At 40.7% G+C, this 20,353-nt stretch overlaps 1 protein-coding gene across 1 annotated transcript in view; it reads right to left on the bottom strand.

Moving 5' to 3' along the window:
- Positions 1–422: 422 nt before the first annotated feature.
- glcci1a (glucocorticoid induced 1a) overlaps positions 423–20,353 on the bottom strand; it is a 28,024-nt gene continuing 8,093 nt past the window's right edge. The window contains 8 exon segments of the mRNA XM_054605405.1: positions 423–2,516; positions 2,518–2,662; positions 2,751–2,871; positions 4,581–4,791; positions 4,904–5,056; positions 8,991–9,143; positions 14,078–14,167; positions 19,875–20,026. Coding sequence (XP_054461380.1) covers positions 2,112–2,516; positions 2,518–2,662; positions 2,751–2,871; positions 4,581–4,791; positions 4,904–5,056; positions 8,991–9,143; positions 14,078–14,167; positions 19,875–20,026 — 1,430 coding nt within the window. The 3' untranslated portion in view covers positions 423–2,111.

Raw genomic sequence — 20,353 nt, 5'->3', positions numbered from 1 at the left:
TCAAACTGCCACTTGATGTGGAAACAACTTTAAATGAAATCTGTGTTGCTCTGTCTGAAATCAAAATGTCCTGTAATGTACGCACAGCCGGTTGCTCTGTATTTTCTGCCCTGATGCCCTCACTAAACCTGAGGTCATCGGTCTCTTTGCTAACGCTAACTAGAGGAAACTAGCAGGTTGAGAGGAAGCATTTTGGAATTGACTCCATCGTAGATGAAAAGATAACGACAGGAATGTTTGCTAACTTTTCAAATTGCAACTGACTTACATGAGCATTACCATGACAACAAATCAGAGTGACTCGTTAGCATAAAGCTGGGGTAGGTAGTTTTCTGGCAAAGGATAAAAAAACAGGCTAATAGATATTCCATCATTGAATCAGGTTTTTACCATCTGAAGGCACATGCACATACACATCTGTATTTGTAGAGCAGCCAATAGGAACCCTCTCTCTCTGAAATGACCTGTGATTGGCCAAAGTCCATGCAGAAGTCGAGTTTCCTCTCAGACCACTTGAAATACAAAATGCTGAATGATATTATGGCATTTCTGCCCAATGACCCTCCCAACAAAAAAACTGCCTACCCCAGCTTTAAGTGTAGTGGAGGCAGTGCACATGCGTGGGCGGTGGTTGAATTTGTTTAGTTCTGGTCCATTCCCATTACTACTCTTAAAATTAATAATTTTAATTAATTATAAGAAACTCTTAGTCATTTTAATACACTAAGAGATGTTACTAATATTAGATTGATATTGAGCTGTAACATCACTGAGTCCGTTTGCTGATTTTAAATCTCTACTTGTGCTGCTTGTGTTACATTATATTTACCCATGTACTGTTACTTGTGTTGTCCATAGAGACTTTAGAATCTGATTACGTATGATGTTTTTAGGCCTGTATAACCGGGTTGCTTTCCAGTCAATCACTTGTTTGTTCTATTTTTTAAGTTACAGCCCTAATGCATCTGTCAGTCCAATTTATTCAACTTATGTTTAATTGCATCACAAGAAATGTTTGCTGATAGACCACTAGAGAGACTTTTCAAAAGGGAAAGGTCCTGCTCAGTGCTTATCATGGTCAGAATTCTTTAATGATCCAACTTCAGAGGATTCTCATTAACGAATTTGGTGTTTAAAACCAAATATTGGCCAGTATCTATTTTTGCTGGTTTTTAAACTCACACATATTGATTCAAGCCTCAGGAATCCAGTATCGCTCCGGCTCTGGTCTCGATAAGGTCAGGTTGGGTTGCACAAGAAAACGGCGTCTTTGGCTAAGAAAACATGAGGTTTAACTCATCAAATAAGATCATTTTCTATCTCAGAAGAAAGGTTTGCACAACTAAACATCCAATCTGCTCCAAAAGAAATAACTGCTTCAGTTTGATTGTATCTTCGTGGGACGGCACTTCAGCTTCGTCCACTTCTGGTCCCCCGTCAACACAGTCTGCAGGCTTAAATATCAGACAGACACTCTGCGTCATCCCAGTCTCTATTAACATACCTCGACCCGCTGCAGTGGGCTATCACCAGTCAAGTCTCAGACTGGACTCTGGAACAGAAACAAATGATTTGTCTGGGATAAAAAAAAAAAAAAAGGAACAGGAATAAATGAGGGTGAATTTGTTCTGCTTCGTCAAGCTGCAGATATTCGTATGGACATACATTCCAAATTACCTGAGTATAGACTCTGATTGTGAAATACCTGAAGCGGGGCCAGAACCAATTTGAGGCCATTTTTTTTGCTTTGCCCAAATGATTTCCTCATTGCATTTTTTTTAGACAGGGTTTAACATGTGACCTGGATAGTGTAAACAGAATCCTGAATAGTACATCTGTTTTTTCTTTTCTTCTGTTAGGTACATAAACACAGCAATACACTGTTTTGGATTTTCCTTTTTTTTTTTAAACAAGCATTTTTCTTTCTTTTCATAGAGATATATGTGTATATAGTATATGTTTAGAGAGCTTATTCATACTGTGAATGTTGAAACAGAACACAACACATAATTTAATCAGAAATATACTACCAGTTTAAAATGCATGCCCCTCCCCCCATCCATTTGCTCCGTTTCTTCCCTCTGATGCCTGCAGACCATCACCTTCGACCCTCAGCTCAGACATGATGCAGGACGCGACAGTAAGGCGGTGGTTCTTCGTGGTGGCGGCGGTGGTTTTATTCTGGACATTGTTGCTACGTCATGCAGAGATAGAAGGAGGGTGGAGGGGGGGTCAGCACAGAGAGACGGAGGCTCCCCCTGGCAGAGCAGAGGGGGAGAGGTGTTGGTGGGTGGGACAGTCAGTGGTGACGGGCGGTGGTCATGTTGGTGGGTGGTTCCGGAGGGCAGAGGCCAGCTCCGCTCCGGTCTAGCTGATGGCCGGGCTGTCTGTCTGGGGGTCTGCAGTCTCTGAGGGCGAGCCGGGCTCCTCCGGGGGTCGTCTGTGCTGGTGCTCGCGGAGACCTGAGCGGGGGCTCCGTGGAGCGACGCGGCCCCCGGGGTCCGAGCCGGCAGCCGCCTCGTCCTCCTCGGGCTCCGAGGCTGGTGTGAGATGCAGGGAGCCGGGCAGCTTGACGGGGCAGAACGCTGAGCCCGTCGGGATGAAGTTGACCTTGTTTTTGTCGGGGCAGGAAAAGAGTGGGGCCGATGTGGACTGCCTGGAGCTGCAGAGGGACACATGCAGTTCAGACAAACATTCCTGAGGCAGCAGAGAGGTGTTTCAGTTCAACACAAGTATCTAGTGGTCCATACCTCATTTCTTCAAAAGCTTTAATCTTCTCACAGCCCTCTGGCGGCTCCCGCTTGAACATGTAACTGTTGTTGGGTTTGGGCGAGGAGGCGAACTTAGGCAGCGGAGAGCTGCTCCCACTGTCTGCCAACACAGAGACACAGAGTAGAAACAGTCCGTACGTCCAGCACTCACATGTAACAACCCACACGGATTCCAACACCTCCACAAAGCTTTGATTTTTCTATCTTTTTCTATTCTGTGGTACTTTGTGAAGAATCGTTCTAATGACATCCTGTCTACATAGTGCTTTTTTTTGTGAAAGGGCCCACAGTGTCCCTGTGAGCTTTCTGGCTTCACACATTGCTCCTCATTAAAGGAAGTCCATATTTAAAGCAGCCAGAAGTAACATGCTAGCTCAACCCAGACTCTCTTCTGTCCTGTAGTACCAAACACACATACTTCAAAGTTTAAGTGTAGCTAACAATCCCTCCCCTACGCACAGAACAAAGGCTGTAAAAGTATCAAACACACTGAAAGCGATAAACGACGGGCCTCATACGATGCTCCTACGGCTCACAGCAGGTCTCAGATTTAAAATGGCAAAACCACAGAAACAGCATTATTTTAAAAAAGGTCGCAATTTAGTCAGTCTTAATCTTTAACTTGATCTAAATATTGAAGGATCCTTGATGGATAATATTAAATTATAGATATGATATTGACGAAGATTCAACTAGATAATGGAAAACTGTTGTCACACTAGACAGAAGACAAATCCCTCTGTTGGAGTTGTTGGGACTACAGAAACACTCACAGTGGTGTTACAGAGTGAAGCTTCTTCTGCCTCATAAACAATCTTTGACTGCGTACAGACACCGTCCTGCAGGGGGCACACAAACCGACTCAGCTGAGTTTTAGTTTGGTCTGCCATGAAGCTTGTTCATTTCAACCAGTGAAAGGAAAAAAGTATTATTATTATTAATTAATTCCTATAATCAAATATTGTTGTCTTGGAAAAGTACCATAGCTTTTTATTCCTTTTACCTCTATTCCAATATGTATTGCAGCTGCAGTTTTGCTTCCGCCTTATAGCGGCCTTTTAAACAACAGAAATTCAAAATGTGCACGTCAGATACATTTGGGCCTTAAAGCAGTGAAAATTACTGCTGTGGGATATAAAATGGGAAACAGTAGGGCTGGGACAATATGTATGAATATCTCCTTGTTCGATGCTATCAGGATACTTGGGTGCTGATTCGATATGTATTGCAATTTTTAAGTATTTTGATTAGACTTTTTAGTTTTACTTCTTTAAATTGATGTAGTAAAAATGTGTGACTTCCAGTGTGTATGTAGTCAGAGATGCTCTAAAGTCGAATATATATCAGTCATTTTCAGGAACCTTTTTGTTTAACCACAAAAGCTCAAAGAAAAATGATATCTCCCTCGTAATTTAGTGGTATTTTCTTTTTTAATATATAATGGACACAGGTAACACGTTTAATACTTCTGGCAAATATAATCCAGTAAATCTTATTTACATATACGTATTTTGTTAATAACCTTTGTTAACACCTATAAAAAATAAAAGCCGTAACTTCCTTCTACCTCTGCATAGACTCTAATGAAGCAATATTATTGATTGAGGCATTCAAAAAAAAAAAATTCTACTTCAATACAAAATGCGTATCTATTTTTCCCCACCTTTAGAGAACAATAAACATACACACTTGTGCCATTCATTCTACCCTTAATTTATATCGATTCTTACCTTTTCTAGGATTCGCCTTCATTTCACTGCTTCAACAACTGTTTTTTTTTTTTAAACAACAGTTTGTAATGCTCTTTACCTTTGTCCCGGTCATAGAGCAGGTCCTCTGTGGAGTAAGGACTGCCTTCATGTGACCCAGGCGGGCAGGCAGGCGAGGGGCAGGGCGACAGGCTGGAGCAGCTGCTGGAGCGGCCGGGGGCCGAGGGGGTCTGGGTGTCCACGCTGCGGGTGCTGCTGCTGCGCTGCTGGGGAGGGAAGGGTGCCCGCCGCCCGTCAGGAACCTCCAGGGACTGCAGAGACCGATGGAGACACACGGCAGGGAGGAGGGACAGAACACTAATCAGGGCTGAGACAACGGGAGTCCTGTTAAGAGTTGGAAATGTAAATGAAGCAGAGTCCCACCTTGAGCTCCTCTTTCTCCCCGTTATCTTTGATGAAGACCTTCTCCAGCTCATGGTTGATGCCCTCCATGCTGCTGGGCACCCTGGAGATGGAGGGCTTTGGCACTGTGATGCTGGACAGCGGCATCTGGGCTGACTTCGACATGGAAAACTGCTGCAGAACACACACACAATTTTCTTTGATAAGAAAAAAGGACGTCCTCCTTCCCACCTGTATAGAACGGTTTCCAAAGCTGATATAATGTTGTAAGGGCTTGTATTTAACAGTATGTGTGAACGAGTGAGGGACTGTGATAGAGCAGAGGAGTTCCAAATTCAAACATCTCCTGTGTCACACCATTCACATGTTGTGTAGAGAACATGGGATGCACCCATTCCATGCAACACACTGGATAGTATAAAGTGCACACTATTACTCTGAACCTCAAGCAGTTTCGGGCATTTTTCTCCCGTCATATTTCTCTCTCCGTAGTCTGTTTTTCACTGCAATATAAAAGTCCTGCAGCTCTATGGAAACAGCAGAACCACGGCTAGAAGTAGAGAGAACTCAAAAATATATTTTGTGCAGAATAACACAGTAATAATGCCATAAATCATTACATAAGAAAAACATATTTCACATTAAATGTGAAAAGTCTTTGATAGTTTATTCAAGAAAAAAATGACAAACTATGGAATCTATATTTTCATTGTACCAGAATAGTTCAAAATATACGTGCCGTATATATTGAACTATTCACAATTTTACAACCTCTACTTACAGCCTCTGCTCTCCTCCATTCTCTTTTACAAGTTCCGACTACTTCATACAGTTTATTCGGGGCGAGATTTTAAATGAGACATGTAGAATTAAATGTTTTTGATGGAAATCACAATTTAAAGTTCAGTTTCGATTGCTTTTTATGATGGAAGTGTCCGTCACACATGATGTGCTCTAGGACCCTTGGAAATATAAATACATTTTTTTTTTTTTTTTTTTTTTTTTACAGCTTCTGGCTGTGATAAGCCGTGTAGCTTTGGTGATTGTTTGAAGGAAAAATGCTTTTTCATCCTGCCGGGAGGTTTTTGGGTTCAGAGGGTTTAACTACCACTCATGTTGACAGTGAGGGAATAAACTAGCGTAGTTTGGTCAGAAGTTAACGGGAAAGGCTAAGCTTTTACTTGTGGCTGTAATCCTCCATTGAAATGAGTAGTAGAAGAAGCTGAAAATGCCAACCCGAAACAAAACAAGTTGCCTTGCCCATCTAACCATCTATGAGAGAGAAATGGAGAGAGTTCTTCAGGAATAAATTTGTTTCTTATTCTCTCCTGTCAGCTGGTATTGGACATGTTTCATGACGTCCAGATACACAGACAATATAAATATATATATCCGGGAAGTCGCAGACAGCAGAAACAGCTGATCAGTCATGTGAGTTAAATGTTCACCTGTCCCTCCATCAGAGAGACGCAGCAGACAGAAGCAGAGGAATGGATAGGAGCGACAGAGACTGAGCACATAGAGCATTCAGAGGACACCATGGTCTCCATTGGAATTGATTAAAATATTTTTTTCTCACGGTGTAAGCTAGTGTTAGTGGGAGTCCGTGGGGCCAATCTAGGGCTGCAACTGACGTTTATTTCATTGTCCATCAATCTGTTGATTATTTCTCAATTAATCAATGAGTCATTTGGTCTATAAAATGTCCAAAAATGGTGAAAAATGTCAATCAGAGTTTTTCCAGAGCCTAAGATGAAGTGTTCAAATGTCTTGTTTTGTCCATAACGAACCTATATTCATTTAACTGTCATAGTAATAGTAAAGGAGCCACGAAATATTCACACTAAGAGGCTGGAATTTATTACTTTTTTTTTTTTTTTTTAAATAAAGCCATTAACTGATCATCAAAATAGTTAAATCATTGTTAATCATTGCAGCTCTAGCTCAGTCCAAAGATAGAGTAACATCACAACATGCTAATTTTTAACTGCAGTGCTGAGCTGTCAAATATTATCTTCAGAAAAATCTAAATTTCTCAATTGTTAACTGTCCTCACAGTGTTAGCAGGAAGAACAAAGTGTGTCTACTGACCAACATGGAAGTGCTTTCTTTGACTTATTTTGGTCATTTAACTTCCTGTCTCGAAGGAAGTGGGAACATGCTGTGCTGAGCATATTGATCACCTCAAACCTATCTGACTAGTTTTATTATCAAACAGACTGACAGAGGTGGAAGAACATCTATCTACATCCTGGTGCTAAATAGACCAGTTCTCCAGCACAGCACTGGCATCAGCTGGTCATGTTAGTTTCTAATAGTCCAGTTGTCTGGGTGGCTGTTTAAAGTGTGTGCTAATACCAGATTTCGTCACAATGGAAACTTGTGTGGTTAGCTACGCCACTTCACAAAGCCCAGTTTTTCATCACTTGAGTGTATTGTTGGGTTAAGTTATTTTATCAATCAAATATGCATTTAATGCAGAGTTAGGTAAAAGATGTGTTCATGATTTATAACCAGGTAATTCAATTTGATGAATCAGATTCCAGACCAACAGAGTAATAAATCAGATGTTTCAGTGATGAATGCAAATAATGTTAATTCTAAATAACTTGCAGCATCATTCTGATAATTTAAGCATCAGAGCTCTTATTATTTCCCACCACAGAAACATAGTGCATCTGTAGCAAACCCCATGAGCTATTTGATCTAGTTGTGAGTAGGTGGCAACCTCCGTTCTTAACGTGTCGTAAACCTACATTCTCTCTACTGACCAGCAAGGGGCGACTCCTCTGGTTGTCAATGAGAAAATGCTACTCTGAGTTTTGTTCATACTGCGGTTACAGATGAGAACACCTTTCTTACTGACAGTGTTGTTACAGAAAATTATCCAAACAAGTTGTTCACTTATTTGAAAATAACAATGTGTTTTCCTACAATGAGACAACAGTGTACAGATAAAGCATTACATTCTTCAATTTTACTCTGTATGTGGATGGCTAGTTAGCTAGCTACCTTGCTAATGCCACCATAAGTTCATGATGCACTGGTTACAGAAAATGAGCCCAAATGCAGGCTAGTGGTCCCTCTGCCTCACTCCTTGCCGCAAGGGGACTACTTTACCTGGAGGAGAGCAGGCTGGAGCTCTGGACACTAGCTAGCTCACTAGCCAGCTTTGGAGATGGTCAAGCTAGTTGGCTCACTAGTCGGCCGTCCCGGTTAATGTTAACTTTCTCAAGTAACACTTGCGGTCCCGGAAGGTGACTGACTGTACTTTTCAGCTAAAACTTTCAAAGATATATAAATGTAAAGATAGTGGTGTATGTGAATCTTTTTATGTCCCTTTAAAAAGTGTTTCTAATGTGAAAACAAGTTGTATAAGCTATCCTCTACTGACCCTGGTTACACTGTTTATCGGTATTAGCCTGCTGTGTGTGTCCGTCAGAGAGGTGAAGGAATTCCCAGCCCAGCACTGTACACCAGTAGTCCTACTCTCGGACATGTCCATACATGTTCCCTCACACAGCTCCGACACTGGCCCGCTTTAGTGTTGTTGTTGCGAAGCGTGGCCCCAGGAAAACACTGTTAGCGCTGTTTCTGTCGTTTGCACTGTTAGCACAGTTAGCTTCATACTAACCTTATTTGTTACTGTAGGGCAACATTTCTGTCAGTGAATCCAACCATTTGACCATAACTAATTGTGATAGACAAAGGTCCATTATACTGAAGTGGTAATATGTGTTTCAAGTGCTTGATCAGTGCACTAATTATGTATTAATTAATTAAATTAATATATAGGCCAGAAAATGAGAGTGAGAGCACTAAGAAACAATTTATTGCAGACTAAACTATAACACATGATTAAAACGGACTAAAAATGTAATTATTTAAAGTCTAAATGGTTTAACAGTGTTGAATTTTCAATCAATTCCGCCATGCTATACAAACCTTCTGATGATATGTAATGTCATTATTCTACTCTTTCATAGCTACAGCTAACTTTCTACCCCATATGTAAGCTGACCGCACAAAAACCAGACTCCTTAAAAGTGATGATACTTTCTACATACAGACCAAACTGTTCTACTCAGTGAATTTGAATAACAGTTACCTGCGTGTGGCCGGCTGTGGAGGTGTGGTTTGTAGTGCTGGTGAGGGTGGTGTAGGTGATGGGGCTGCACTGCAGGGGGGACAGTCGGTCCTTGTCTTTACTGTGGCGTCCTCCTTGTTTACTGCGCTGGAGCTGATGCCTGAGCTTTGCGATCTGCTGGGATCAAACGGGAGAGCAGGGGAAGACAGAGACAGAAACATTTAGCAGGGAGGTGGGAGTTATTGAATAAGTCCATACAAACATAGCTCTAGCCAGTGTGGCATTAAAGCATGGTGGAATTGGAAACTTAGCTGCTACTTAGCTAGCTTGCTAATTACGCCATGCTTTCATACAACACTGGTTACAGAAAATGATCCAAACAAGTTGTTCTCTTATTTGAAAATAACAATGTGTTTTCCTACAATGAGACAACAGTGTGCGGATAAAGCATTACATTCTTCAATTTTACTCTGTATGTGGATGGCTAGTTAGCTAGCTACCTTGCTAATGCCACCATAAGTTCATGATGCACTGGTTACAGAAAATGAGCCCAAATGCAGGCTAGTGGTCCCTCTGCCTCACTCCTTGCCGCAAGGGGACTACTTTACCTGGAGGAGAGCAGGCTGGAGCTCTGGACACTAGCTAGCTCACTAGCCAGCTTTGGAGATGGTCAAGCTAGTTGGCTCACTAGTCGGCCGTCCCGGTTAATGTTAACTTTCTCAAGTAACACTTGCGGTCCCGGAATGTGACTGACTGTACTTTTCAGCTAAAACTTTCACAGATATATAAATGTAAAGATAGTGGTGTATGTGAATCTTTTTATGTCCCTTTAAAAAGTGTTTCTAATGTGAAAACAAGTTGTATAAGCTATCCTCTACTGACCCTGGTTACACTGTTTATCGGTATTAGCCTGCTGCGTGTGTCTGTCAGAGAGGTGAAGGAATTCCCAGCCCAGCACTGTACACCAGTAGTCCTACTCTCGGACATGTCCATACATGTTCCCTCACACAGCTCCGACACTGGCCCTCTTTACTGTAGAAACACAACGCACGCACTACTTCAATCAATGCAGGCTCTGTCTGAGACGGTTGTTATATGATCCCTATGTGTGGGCCACTGAGCCAGTTACACAGTGCAGTCCTGCTAGTCCTTGTTTCCCTCTCGGCCTTTCACTGGGCCTTCACTCGGGTCCTGCACTTCTCAGGTTTATCAGCAACAGTGGAGAGTTAGTCTTTATAACACACAGTTAGAGCTGACATTAAACAGCAGTGAGCTGACAACAGTGTGTACAGTCTCAGCTCAGTATTTTATGACCCAAAATATCTTTAAATTTAACACAAATAGTTTCAGATTTGATACCCTGCCATAGATACATGATGATACATCAGCATTTATCCATCCATCTCCATCCATCTCCTTCCGCTTATCCGGGGCCGGGTCGCGGGGGCAGCAAGCTAAGGAGGGTCCTCCAGACGTCCTTCTCCCCAGCAACACTTTCCAGCTCCTCCTGGGGAACCCCGAGGCGTTCCCAGGCCAGACGAGATATATAATCTCTCCAGCGTGTTCTGGGTCTACCCCGGGGCCTCTTACCAGTTGGACGTGCCTGGAAAACCTCTAAAGGGAGGCGTCCAGGAGGCATCCTGATCAGGTGCCCGAGCCACCTCAGCTGGCCCCTTTCGACGCGAAGGAGCAGCGGCTCTACTCCGAGCTCCCTCCGGATGTCTGAGCTCCTCACCCTATCTCTAAGGCTGAGCCCAGCCACCCTACGAAGGAAGCTCATTTCGGCCGCTTGTATTCGTGATCTCATTCTTTCAGTCACTACCCAAAGCTCATGACCATAGGTGAGGGTTGGAACGTAGATGGACTGGTAAATCGAGAGCTTTGCCTTTCGGCTCAGCTCCTTCTTCACCAAAACGGTCCGGTACAACGCCCGCATCACTGCTGACGCTGCACCGAACCGCCTGTCCATCTCCCGCTCCATTTTACCCTCACTCGTGAATAAGATCCCGAGATACTTGAACTCCCTCGCTTGGGGCAGTGACTCACTCCCAACGCAGAGGGTGCAATCCACCGTTTTCCGGAAGAGAACCATGGCCTCAGACTTAGAGGTACTGACTCTCATCCCGACCGCTTCACACTCGGCTGTGAACCGCCCCAGTGCGTGCTGAAGGTCACGTTCTGAAGAAGCCAACAGAACCACATCATCTGCAAAAAGCAGGGATGTGATTCTGAGGTCCCCAAACCGGAAACTCTCCTCCCCCGGCTGCGCCTTGAAATCCTGTCCATGAAAATCACAAACAGGATTGGTGACAATGGGCAGCCCTGGCGGAGGCCAACACGCACTGGGAACAAGCTCGACTTTGTGCCGAGTATCCGGACACAGCTCTCACTTTGGTCATACAAGGACCGAATGGCTTTTATGCTGCTACTAAATGCAAAAAACTACAACAACCCTAATCTCACATGCAGCCCACATTTGTAGTGTCTGCCAAAGTGTTGTCCTCAATACACACGGTGTGTAGCTGTTGACAGGAAGTTAAATGCCTTTAGGACTCTGAAGACCATTATGTCCTTGCCAACAGGTTTATTTATAAGAAGAAAGGATGAAACTTCAAAGAAAAACAATGAGGTAAAAGGTGAATTAAGTAACAATATTTGGTTTTACCTTCCTGACCTTTATCCATGTTTTTTTGCATTTGTCCCAAAAACACTAACATGTACTTTAAATATAAACTTACAAATATGCTGAAAAGGTGCTTACTCAGACTTTATGAGAAATATCCGTTTTCTTCACAAGTCTCTCGACATGGTGATGGCTGAGCTGGAGGCTCGCGGCTAACAGAGCTAACAGCGCTAACAGTGTTGACAGAGATAACGGTGTCGGGGACCAGAGGTTGGGCGCCTCACAGCGAGCTGTTTGATGCTATAGTAATGCTCCGAGTATCAAATTTAGCACCTCTAAGTGAGAACGAGACCAAATAAAAAATGACATGTACAACTACTTCCTGGTTAAAGCTTGAACAGGAGTGGCATTAGTGTTTCGAAAACATTAGCATACCAATAGGAGCCACTGGGTATCATTATTGTTTGACACAACTCTGACAGAACAAGAGAGGGTTTTCTTTGACACACTTATTACAACACACCTGCCCTACTGCCATGATGAGCCCTATTAGGCACACTGGTATCCCTGCTAATCATTCTGTAGTTCTCTGAAGCATCCGCACTGCTCAGGTCCCTCCCTTCTCCTCCTCCTTGTAGCTTGTCTATTGACATCTGTGGAATCTGTGTCAGTGCCGCTCCTCTGCAGGCCTTGTAACTCAGTAACGTGCCCGTGCACACATTAGTGAGGGCTGAGCTGTCATCCGGCTGGCCCCTCATTGTTCCTTTTGCTGCAGAAGAGCCAGCTGGGACTTGAGCGGACCATAAATTGCAGCGTGTCTTGGCCATTGCAAAGAGGGGAAGTGGGTAGTTAAGAGTGAGATAGCATTATCTGCCACCTCCCTGCTGCTGCGGAGTATCAGCAGGGTGGAGCTGAGAGGGGCTGATAGTGCCTTGGGCGGGTGCAGCTTCACGGGCTGCTGTAAACCATCGGCACCATAAAGACACGTAGACCAAACACAGGAGATTATACAGACTGAAGAAAGCCATTCTCCACTGTTTCATCACCTCTGCTACAGAGAACACTGGTAGATCTGATCCTTCTTAAAGAATTCCCCATGTCATCATCAACAATGTCACCAAGAGATGAGAACGTGGATAAAAAAAAAAACAAGTATTTCAACCTACTCTATGCTTCCACATGCAGAGCCCTGGTGAAAGTTTAAAAGTGTAAGAAGACTTTCAATGACAAAAAAGACAAATACCTTTTAGTATGAGAAATTCAGCAACAGCAAAATAAAACTTTTTTTGTTATTTTGCTCAATCCATCTAAAAAAGGCAGCCATTTTAAGTTAAAACCTCCTCAAGTGTGAGTTTAAAGTTAATACTGGAGTGTTTGTGCAACAGGAAATAAATTGATTGCAGGTTTAGAGTCAAAAAATAAAAGAAGAGATTTAAACGTAATCTTTCTTATTTTTATATGTATAAATTCCACAGTCCTGTTACAAAAATGAGCTATACGTATTATGAATAAGGCTAGTTACTATGATCACATAAATCCTTTGTTTGTAAAATCTCTTGTTATGAAATTTAATGATTTGGTATAAAAAGGGGATTAAAAGTAGATTCATTTCTATTGTTGGGGTTAAAGTATGGAACAATTCTAATATAAATGTACAAATGTGTAACTCTTTTTTGGTTTTCAAAAGGACTGTTTATAAAACTATTTTTGAGGGTTACAAGTCTGAATGAAATATATTCTTTATTTTATTTTTTAATATATTTTGTTTTATTGAGGGTGGCTTTATTGATGGGAAAGTAGGATAGGCATATATAAGTTTTATGCTTCTGCCAATGCCTTTTCAGTTATATTGAATACTATTTTATATATAGCCTGTATACATTGTATTGTGTGTGATGACTGAATAAAAACAATATCTATCTATTTATGGTTTTGTCAAGACGGCAGCAAGACACCACCATCCTGTTCCCGGTCCCCCCAAATCCTCATATATTAGGATTACCAACACACAGAATGTGTTAAATTTCAAGTAAAGTACTTTGTAAAAATACTGATTCTCCAGTAGAGGGGAAGGGTTGCTATAATGTTCAACTGTTAAATTAATGTGTCACAGCAATACTTGGGAATTTAAGGTACCGTATTTTCCTAATACAAATGTATTTTCTTGTTACATTTGTTCTGTTTTTATAGAAGATGATTGAATTAAATAGTAAAATATAAAAACAAGTTTCTGATATTTATTTGGGGTAAATTAATTATATTAATGAGATAATAAAGAAAACAGAATAATCAATAAATTAGTCATTAGATTAATCAAGAAATCTTAAAAAATAAGTATATATATAAAATAATCAATGTATAAAACTGTTGGAGTTCCCCTTTCAAAACTTTGAATGAAGTCATTCTTTTGACGCCCGGCCATGTGCGTTCAACATCAGTGTGAATTAATTGATGTTATTTATGAGTGCCCTTGTTAGTGTCGTACCTCTTTGAGCTGGTCGGTGCTGCCCCAGGACGCAGAGCGCTGGTGGGTGCTCCTCTTCTCCCTCGTCTCCTCACTCCAACATCCAGGAGTCTGAAAAGAAAAGCACACATACACGTTACTGCTATTAGCAAACGTGGAGTCGGTTCAACACAGTCTCACAGACTCTTTTCCAATTTATTAGAATTTTTATGTTTTTTTTTGTAGTTTTGTGCCATCAATCCTTTAAGATGTGATTAAAGTGTACACGTGGAAGTCTGTCACTGAGATGTGAACCTTGAGTATTCCAGCAATGGACTATCAATGTGACAAATTCATACAGACTCCAATGTATACACACACACAAACACGCACACTCCTCAGAGAAAGCTGAGCTGGGCTCTGCGACACAGTGTGAGAGTGTGTGAATAACTACAGTGAGCTCTGTCTCATCCAAGCATACATTCACACATTCAATAGACCTCCCCGTCCAACACCCAGAGGACACTCACCTGCTGTCCTGCTCATCTTAATGTATCATTTAACCATGTTGTTTTTCTTCTTCTTTTACCAAATATTTATTTTGGTTTACTACTTACAGTTACTAATGATTATAACTGTAAGATAAATGAATTACAATAAAATGTATGTGCCTCTGAAATGTAGCAGAGTATAAGCATAACGTAGCATAAAAAGGAAATAATCTAGTACCAGTACATCAAAACTGTATCTGAGTAAATGTACTTAGCTGCTTTCCAAGAAAACACAAAGATATTAAATTTAACATATTATTTATGGCTTCCCATTTTGAGGCGCTTTATCAGTCCAAGTTTACTGGTTTTTTTGTGTTGTAAAGTCCTTGCCTTTTATTTTATTTTCTGTTGGCTTGTCTAAGTTCATTACCACATGTTCATCAGGTCACAGGTGATCACAACGATCAGCCACCAATCGTTTTCAGCTGATATTCTTTGCGAACAGCTTGATCCCTGGTCTCTATAAAGGTAGATCAGAAGGCACCTTGCACGGCAGCTGGATTCCCACTATGTCACAAGATCAAGGGGAAAATTGTGGAATACCTTAGGGACTGATCAGCGTCCTGTGAGGAGCTACTGGCACCTAGGGGCGTGGCTTAAGTGTGTGTGAGACAATAAGGAGAGACGACTGTTCGTTCAAAAAACAACAATGGCGGCTCCTGTAGAGGTTAGCGTAGGCGCTGCAATAGCATCAGTTCTATCAGAACTGGAGAGTATTTCTTCATTGAAACAGGAGAAGAATGCCACTGAAGGCTGTTCTCCATGGAAAACATGAGGCTTCAGTAAGACTTTGATTGACGGATGGTTCATCCAATAACATGCCAAGTATTTTTTTTAAAGTGCCTGCCCTTTTCCAAACAGTTTGCAATGGAGGCTTGTCGGATGGTTCTGTGTAACAGACACAATGCATTTGCGATTTCCTTATAGGCTGTAAATTTGTTTATAGACCAAAATGAACTCATAGACCCTAAATTAACCTATAGAACGTAAATTAACGTATAGACTGTAAACTAACCTATAGACCAAAATTAGTAACCTGTCATAAATGTTCTGGGTGGCCGACCACCTAACATTTCACTTTTCATATCCGTACTAAGAACATATTCAAATATTCTCATTTGGGAGGCTGCAAACTGTGATTTTCTGACATTTTTGACTTAAACACAATTTAATTGATTATCAAAAATAATTGTCAATTGTCACCTTAGCTCTAAAATGTTCCTTTTTATTTGATGTAACTGAATCCTCAAGGGCCAAATGCCATTGAAATAAATGGAAACTTATCAGGTCAACAGTGACCAAATCCAGTATTTTGTGGCCTACTAGAATCAATTCAGCATTAGAGCTTCCTAGTGCCATACAGTACCAGTCAAAAGTTTGGACACACCTTCTCATTCAACTACTTTGAAGAATCTAAAATATAAAACATATTCTGGTTTGTTGAGCATTTGTTTGTTTACCACATAATTCCATATGTGTTCCTTCATAGTTTGGATGTCTTCAATATTAATCTACAATGTAGAAAAAAAATAAAAAAATAAAAAAATAAAAAACATTGAATGAGAAGGTGTGTCCAAACCTTTGACTGGTACTGTACATAAGCAATTTACAAAATGAATACTACGTTCACCAAAATGTATCATGTCAGAGGAAACGGCTTGTGACTGGCCTATATCATACTCTCATTAAATAATATTCTAAAATATTGAAGTATAAGCGATTTAGGAAGCTATCAGGTTGCTAGCTTGGTCATTTGTGTGCAAGATTACTTAGACATGAGCGTTTTTCTTGGCTCTGTGAAACAATGGTTTGAGGGAAAATTGACATGGGCCTAATCCTTCTCTGTAAATATGACGTATAAAAACATAATGGTGTAGTAATCTGCTATTGCCTTTTTTATGTAATTTGTTAAGGTTGACGGATGGACTATGAAACTGAGCAGGAAGCTTAGTTTATCCTCGCACAGTGACGACGGGTGCGAGATGCGCGCCAGAAAATGATGCCATTACGGCGTGTGTTATCTTGTGCACCTCAGAATTTTTGTTACTAGGTGAACGCTGAGATCCAAGCTCTTCAGACATGACTGTCACAAAAAGTTCACTGATAAAAGCACTGTTAACTTAAAATTAATTTTAAATGCTTGAGTAGCAGGAGGTCTTAGAAATCGACAGATGAATACATATTTTGCAGCCAGGTCAAATTGTTTACAGGATATTCAACCTTCATCTCTTTATAATGTATGTATAGTAATTAACTTTTTTACCAGACTTGTTTAAAGCAGGCTGCAACCTCCGGTTCTGAAGAGTGAAGCCAATGCTTGCATGCTCTCTACTGACCACCAGGAGGCAACTCTTCTGGTTAAAAAAAGAAGTCAGAATGTATAGAAGTCTATGAAAAGATTACTCTACTTCTCTCTTGATTTATTCCCTCAGTAAACATTGTAAACATGAGTTTATGGTCTCAATCTATAGTTTCAAGTGACTTTTGTTTACTGGTTGCAAAAAAAACAACATGGCAACGGCCATAATCCAAGATGGCGACTGAAGCTGAACTCAAGGTTTCATAACGGCAGTCCACAAACCAATGGGTGACATCATAATGACTACTTCCACTTCTTATATACAGTCTATGGTTTAAAGGCAATCAAGTAGTCCATGAATATGAGGTATGAGTTGTCAGTAAATAACAGTCCCTCCTCTGTGTTGTGGAGGTTTGTTTATGTTGTTTTGCGGAGACATTCATGGTCTTATTTCATTTCAGTTCATTTTGTTTATATTCCCTCTGGCGTTTCGGAGAATACTGCGTGCTCGTAGCTCAAGAGCCGTCTGTGGAGGCTTGCACTACTGTGCCACATGCAAGTTGCATGCAAACCTTAGGAAGTAAAGACATCGCTACATTTACAAACAACTGTCAGACAGCAGCACCACACATGCAGACTCTCACAATCATGCCTTTGTATCACCTGAACAGTTAATAATAAACTGGAAGCTCAGAGCAAAGAGGTCATCTGGCTTTTGAAGCTCCAGAGATATGTAGGTGGTAAATGTCACGCAACCAGGGAGAAACAGGAAGTATAGACCAGCTCAGAGGTTGAACAGCGTGAGAGGAATCACAGGGCAGGAAGTTGTGGGCACAAATTAAGATCTAGAATAGGTAAACTGATACCTTTACTATCCTCCAAAACATTCCAAATCCTGCAGAGTCCACATGTGACCTATAAAGACTCATAGTGGTGGTGACTCATGCAGTCCTCACTGAAAACTGAGGAGGATGATGAAGATCATCTGCTTCTGGCACACCCATGGGGTGCAGCTCTCCAATCTTCAGAAAGGTCTTATGTAAGTAAAGAAGTCATGTTGTTGTTGGCATGTTCCTGTTTACATCAATCTCAAATGAATCTCATAATAGCTAGTGCATTCATTCATTCTTTCTGCAGAGGAAGGATAAGGCTTCTGACCTCCGCTTCACGTTGTACGCTAGTGATGATGTTATAATCAGACTTTACAAAAAAAATGTACATAGGTAATAATGTCAGGGTGTTTATTTAAATATGTTGTTCATGTTTATACATTCAGAGATGTTTAGGAATAACATGCAATTTCAATACTTTAATCAATTCGTATGGTTTATTTACTTACATAACCATTTTGCTTAGGATGTAGAGATGTCAGGGATATGAAGCATTTGAAGAAATTTGAAGAAATGACATCACGATGAGCAAAAATACTAATGCAGGCACTGGGGAAATATTTCTATTAAAAAAACAAAACAAGCCTTTGCACTTTGCTCATAAAAATGAACACATATACAAGATTAACTTAATGTTTCTTCATTTAAAAATCTTTTGGATCAATATGTTTTGTTAGACATGTTGTCAAAATTCGATGAACAGTATAATTTTTCATAATACATTTTTTTAAATTCATGACACAATTTTAAAAACTTTAGGAGTTATCTCTATTCATCAGAACAGGACCCAAGTCAAGAATAGTGCTGTACGGTTTATCGATACTAGAAAGGTATCGCAACACATTGGCATTTAAAATGGTACGAGACCCTATTTTATTAGTACCAATACTTTGAGAAGAGCTGGAGGCTATGTGCTGTGACAGCAGGGCAGTGACTGTGTGCAGCCTTCTGCTTTAGAGAGCGTTGGGTTTGGGATCCCACATGAGCTGGCGGTTTTTCTTTGCTGTGGGTGGGAACGAGCAGTCAGAAATAAACTGCTAGCGTTAATCAGAAGGATGGAGTCAACAAATGAAGTCGAAAAGAAGATTAAAGCAAGTCATGAACCGTTCTCCTGGAGCACATTCCCGCTCTGAGCTGTATCAGCAGAACTCCCTTCAAAAAAACATGGATAGTAACAACGTGGCTCTTATTACCAAACAAATGTGCCGATAAAATTAGATTCACCATCTTTTCTGAATCTGTCCAAGCGTCTCTTGTAATTCTGCAAACACATCATAATCCATCAAAGAGCATCTGTTAAAATTTGATTTTATAGGGCTGTCCTCGACCGAAGAAATTATTAGTCAACTAACACTCATACAATTTGGTCAACTTATTGATTAGTTTGTGTAATCAACAGATCTGTAAAGCTCCACAAAGAATAACACAAAATCAAGGACAATCTCATTAATTTAAGTATAGGGACATCAGATTACTGCATACTATGTACATTTTAAAACATTTGACCATTTTTATTTCATTAAAAATATCCATCATTAAGGCATTATCTCATGGCATAGAAAAAAGTCATGATATTCATAAACTATCCAATGAAACCAGCTTTATCAAAAAGCAGATCTATCAAAAAGATTTTGTTTTGGGGAACCCTTTTTTAACACCTTACCTTCAGTCACTACTATCACCAATGACAAACATTAAAAAATCTTCTCCATTATCATGGATCCCATAGTAGCCACCATTCGTCAAAACATCTACATAAAAGGAATCCAAACACCCAAAACTCATTATAAGATTATAAGAAGACGGTATACCAAATCTCATCCCATCAGTCCAAGAAACCTCCACTCTTCAGTCTGCCAAGGCCGAAAAGTTTCTCATCCTGGATAGCCAGCTTTTGCAACAGCACTTACAGAGGACGTTCATGCCATACATTGTTAATCACCTTCTTTTATTATTGCATTTGGAGTGTAAATACTGCATCAAATTCCCAATTCAGAATTGTAATGAATAAATACCTTTTGCCTCCTTTTGTCATTTTATCTCTGTAGGTGACAGGATACAGCACTTGTAAGGAAGACGAGTGTGGGGGTCGTGCTCACCTGTGTGGATTTATCTTTCATACAAGGTGGGTGTTGCACATGGGGGTCACGAGGCCACTGCCCAGTGAGGTAGGGTCCAGTGATAGCGCCCAGGGAGCAGGTTCGCCAAATAGTTCCTGAGCTCCGCACCTGCTGGGATTTTGTCCTTTCAACTGCAGAGACACAAAGACAAGAGACAAGATAAGAGACAGAGCAACACTAGTTCTATGTATTAGGAACACTAGTGACAGACAAATAGCACCTAAACCGCAAACTTTACGCAGCTTCTGGCTTCTTTTGGCTCATTGTTTTGGTTTTAGGGTACATTTCATACTAATAAAAAGCTCCAAGTACAAATAGATAAACCTCTGTACAACAACACAGTGCATTAGTATAAGACATAAATAAAAATATGAAAAGTTACAATATAATATGATACAAATAAACAGACAGTATAATAATAAGTCAGAATAAAATAAATAAGGCTATTGTTAAAAAAA

The sequence above is a fragment of the Anoplopoma fimbria genome, chromosome 10, assembly GCF_027596085.1.
Source record: "Anoplopoma fimbria isolate UVic2021 breed Golden Eagle Sablefish chromosome 10, Afim_UVic_2022, whole genome shotgun sequence".
Lineage (NCBI taxonomy): Eukaryota > Metazoa > Chordata > Actinopteri > Perciformes > Anoplopomatidae > Anoplopoma > Anoplopoma fimbria.
This window is presented reverse-complemented; position numbering and strand designations above follow the sequence as displayed.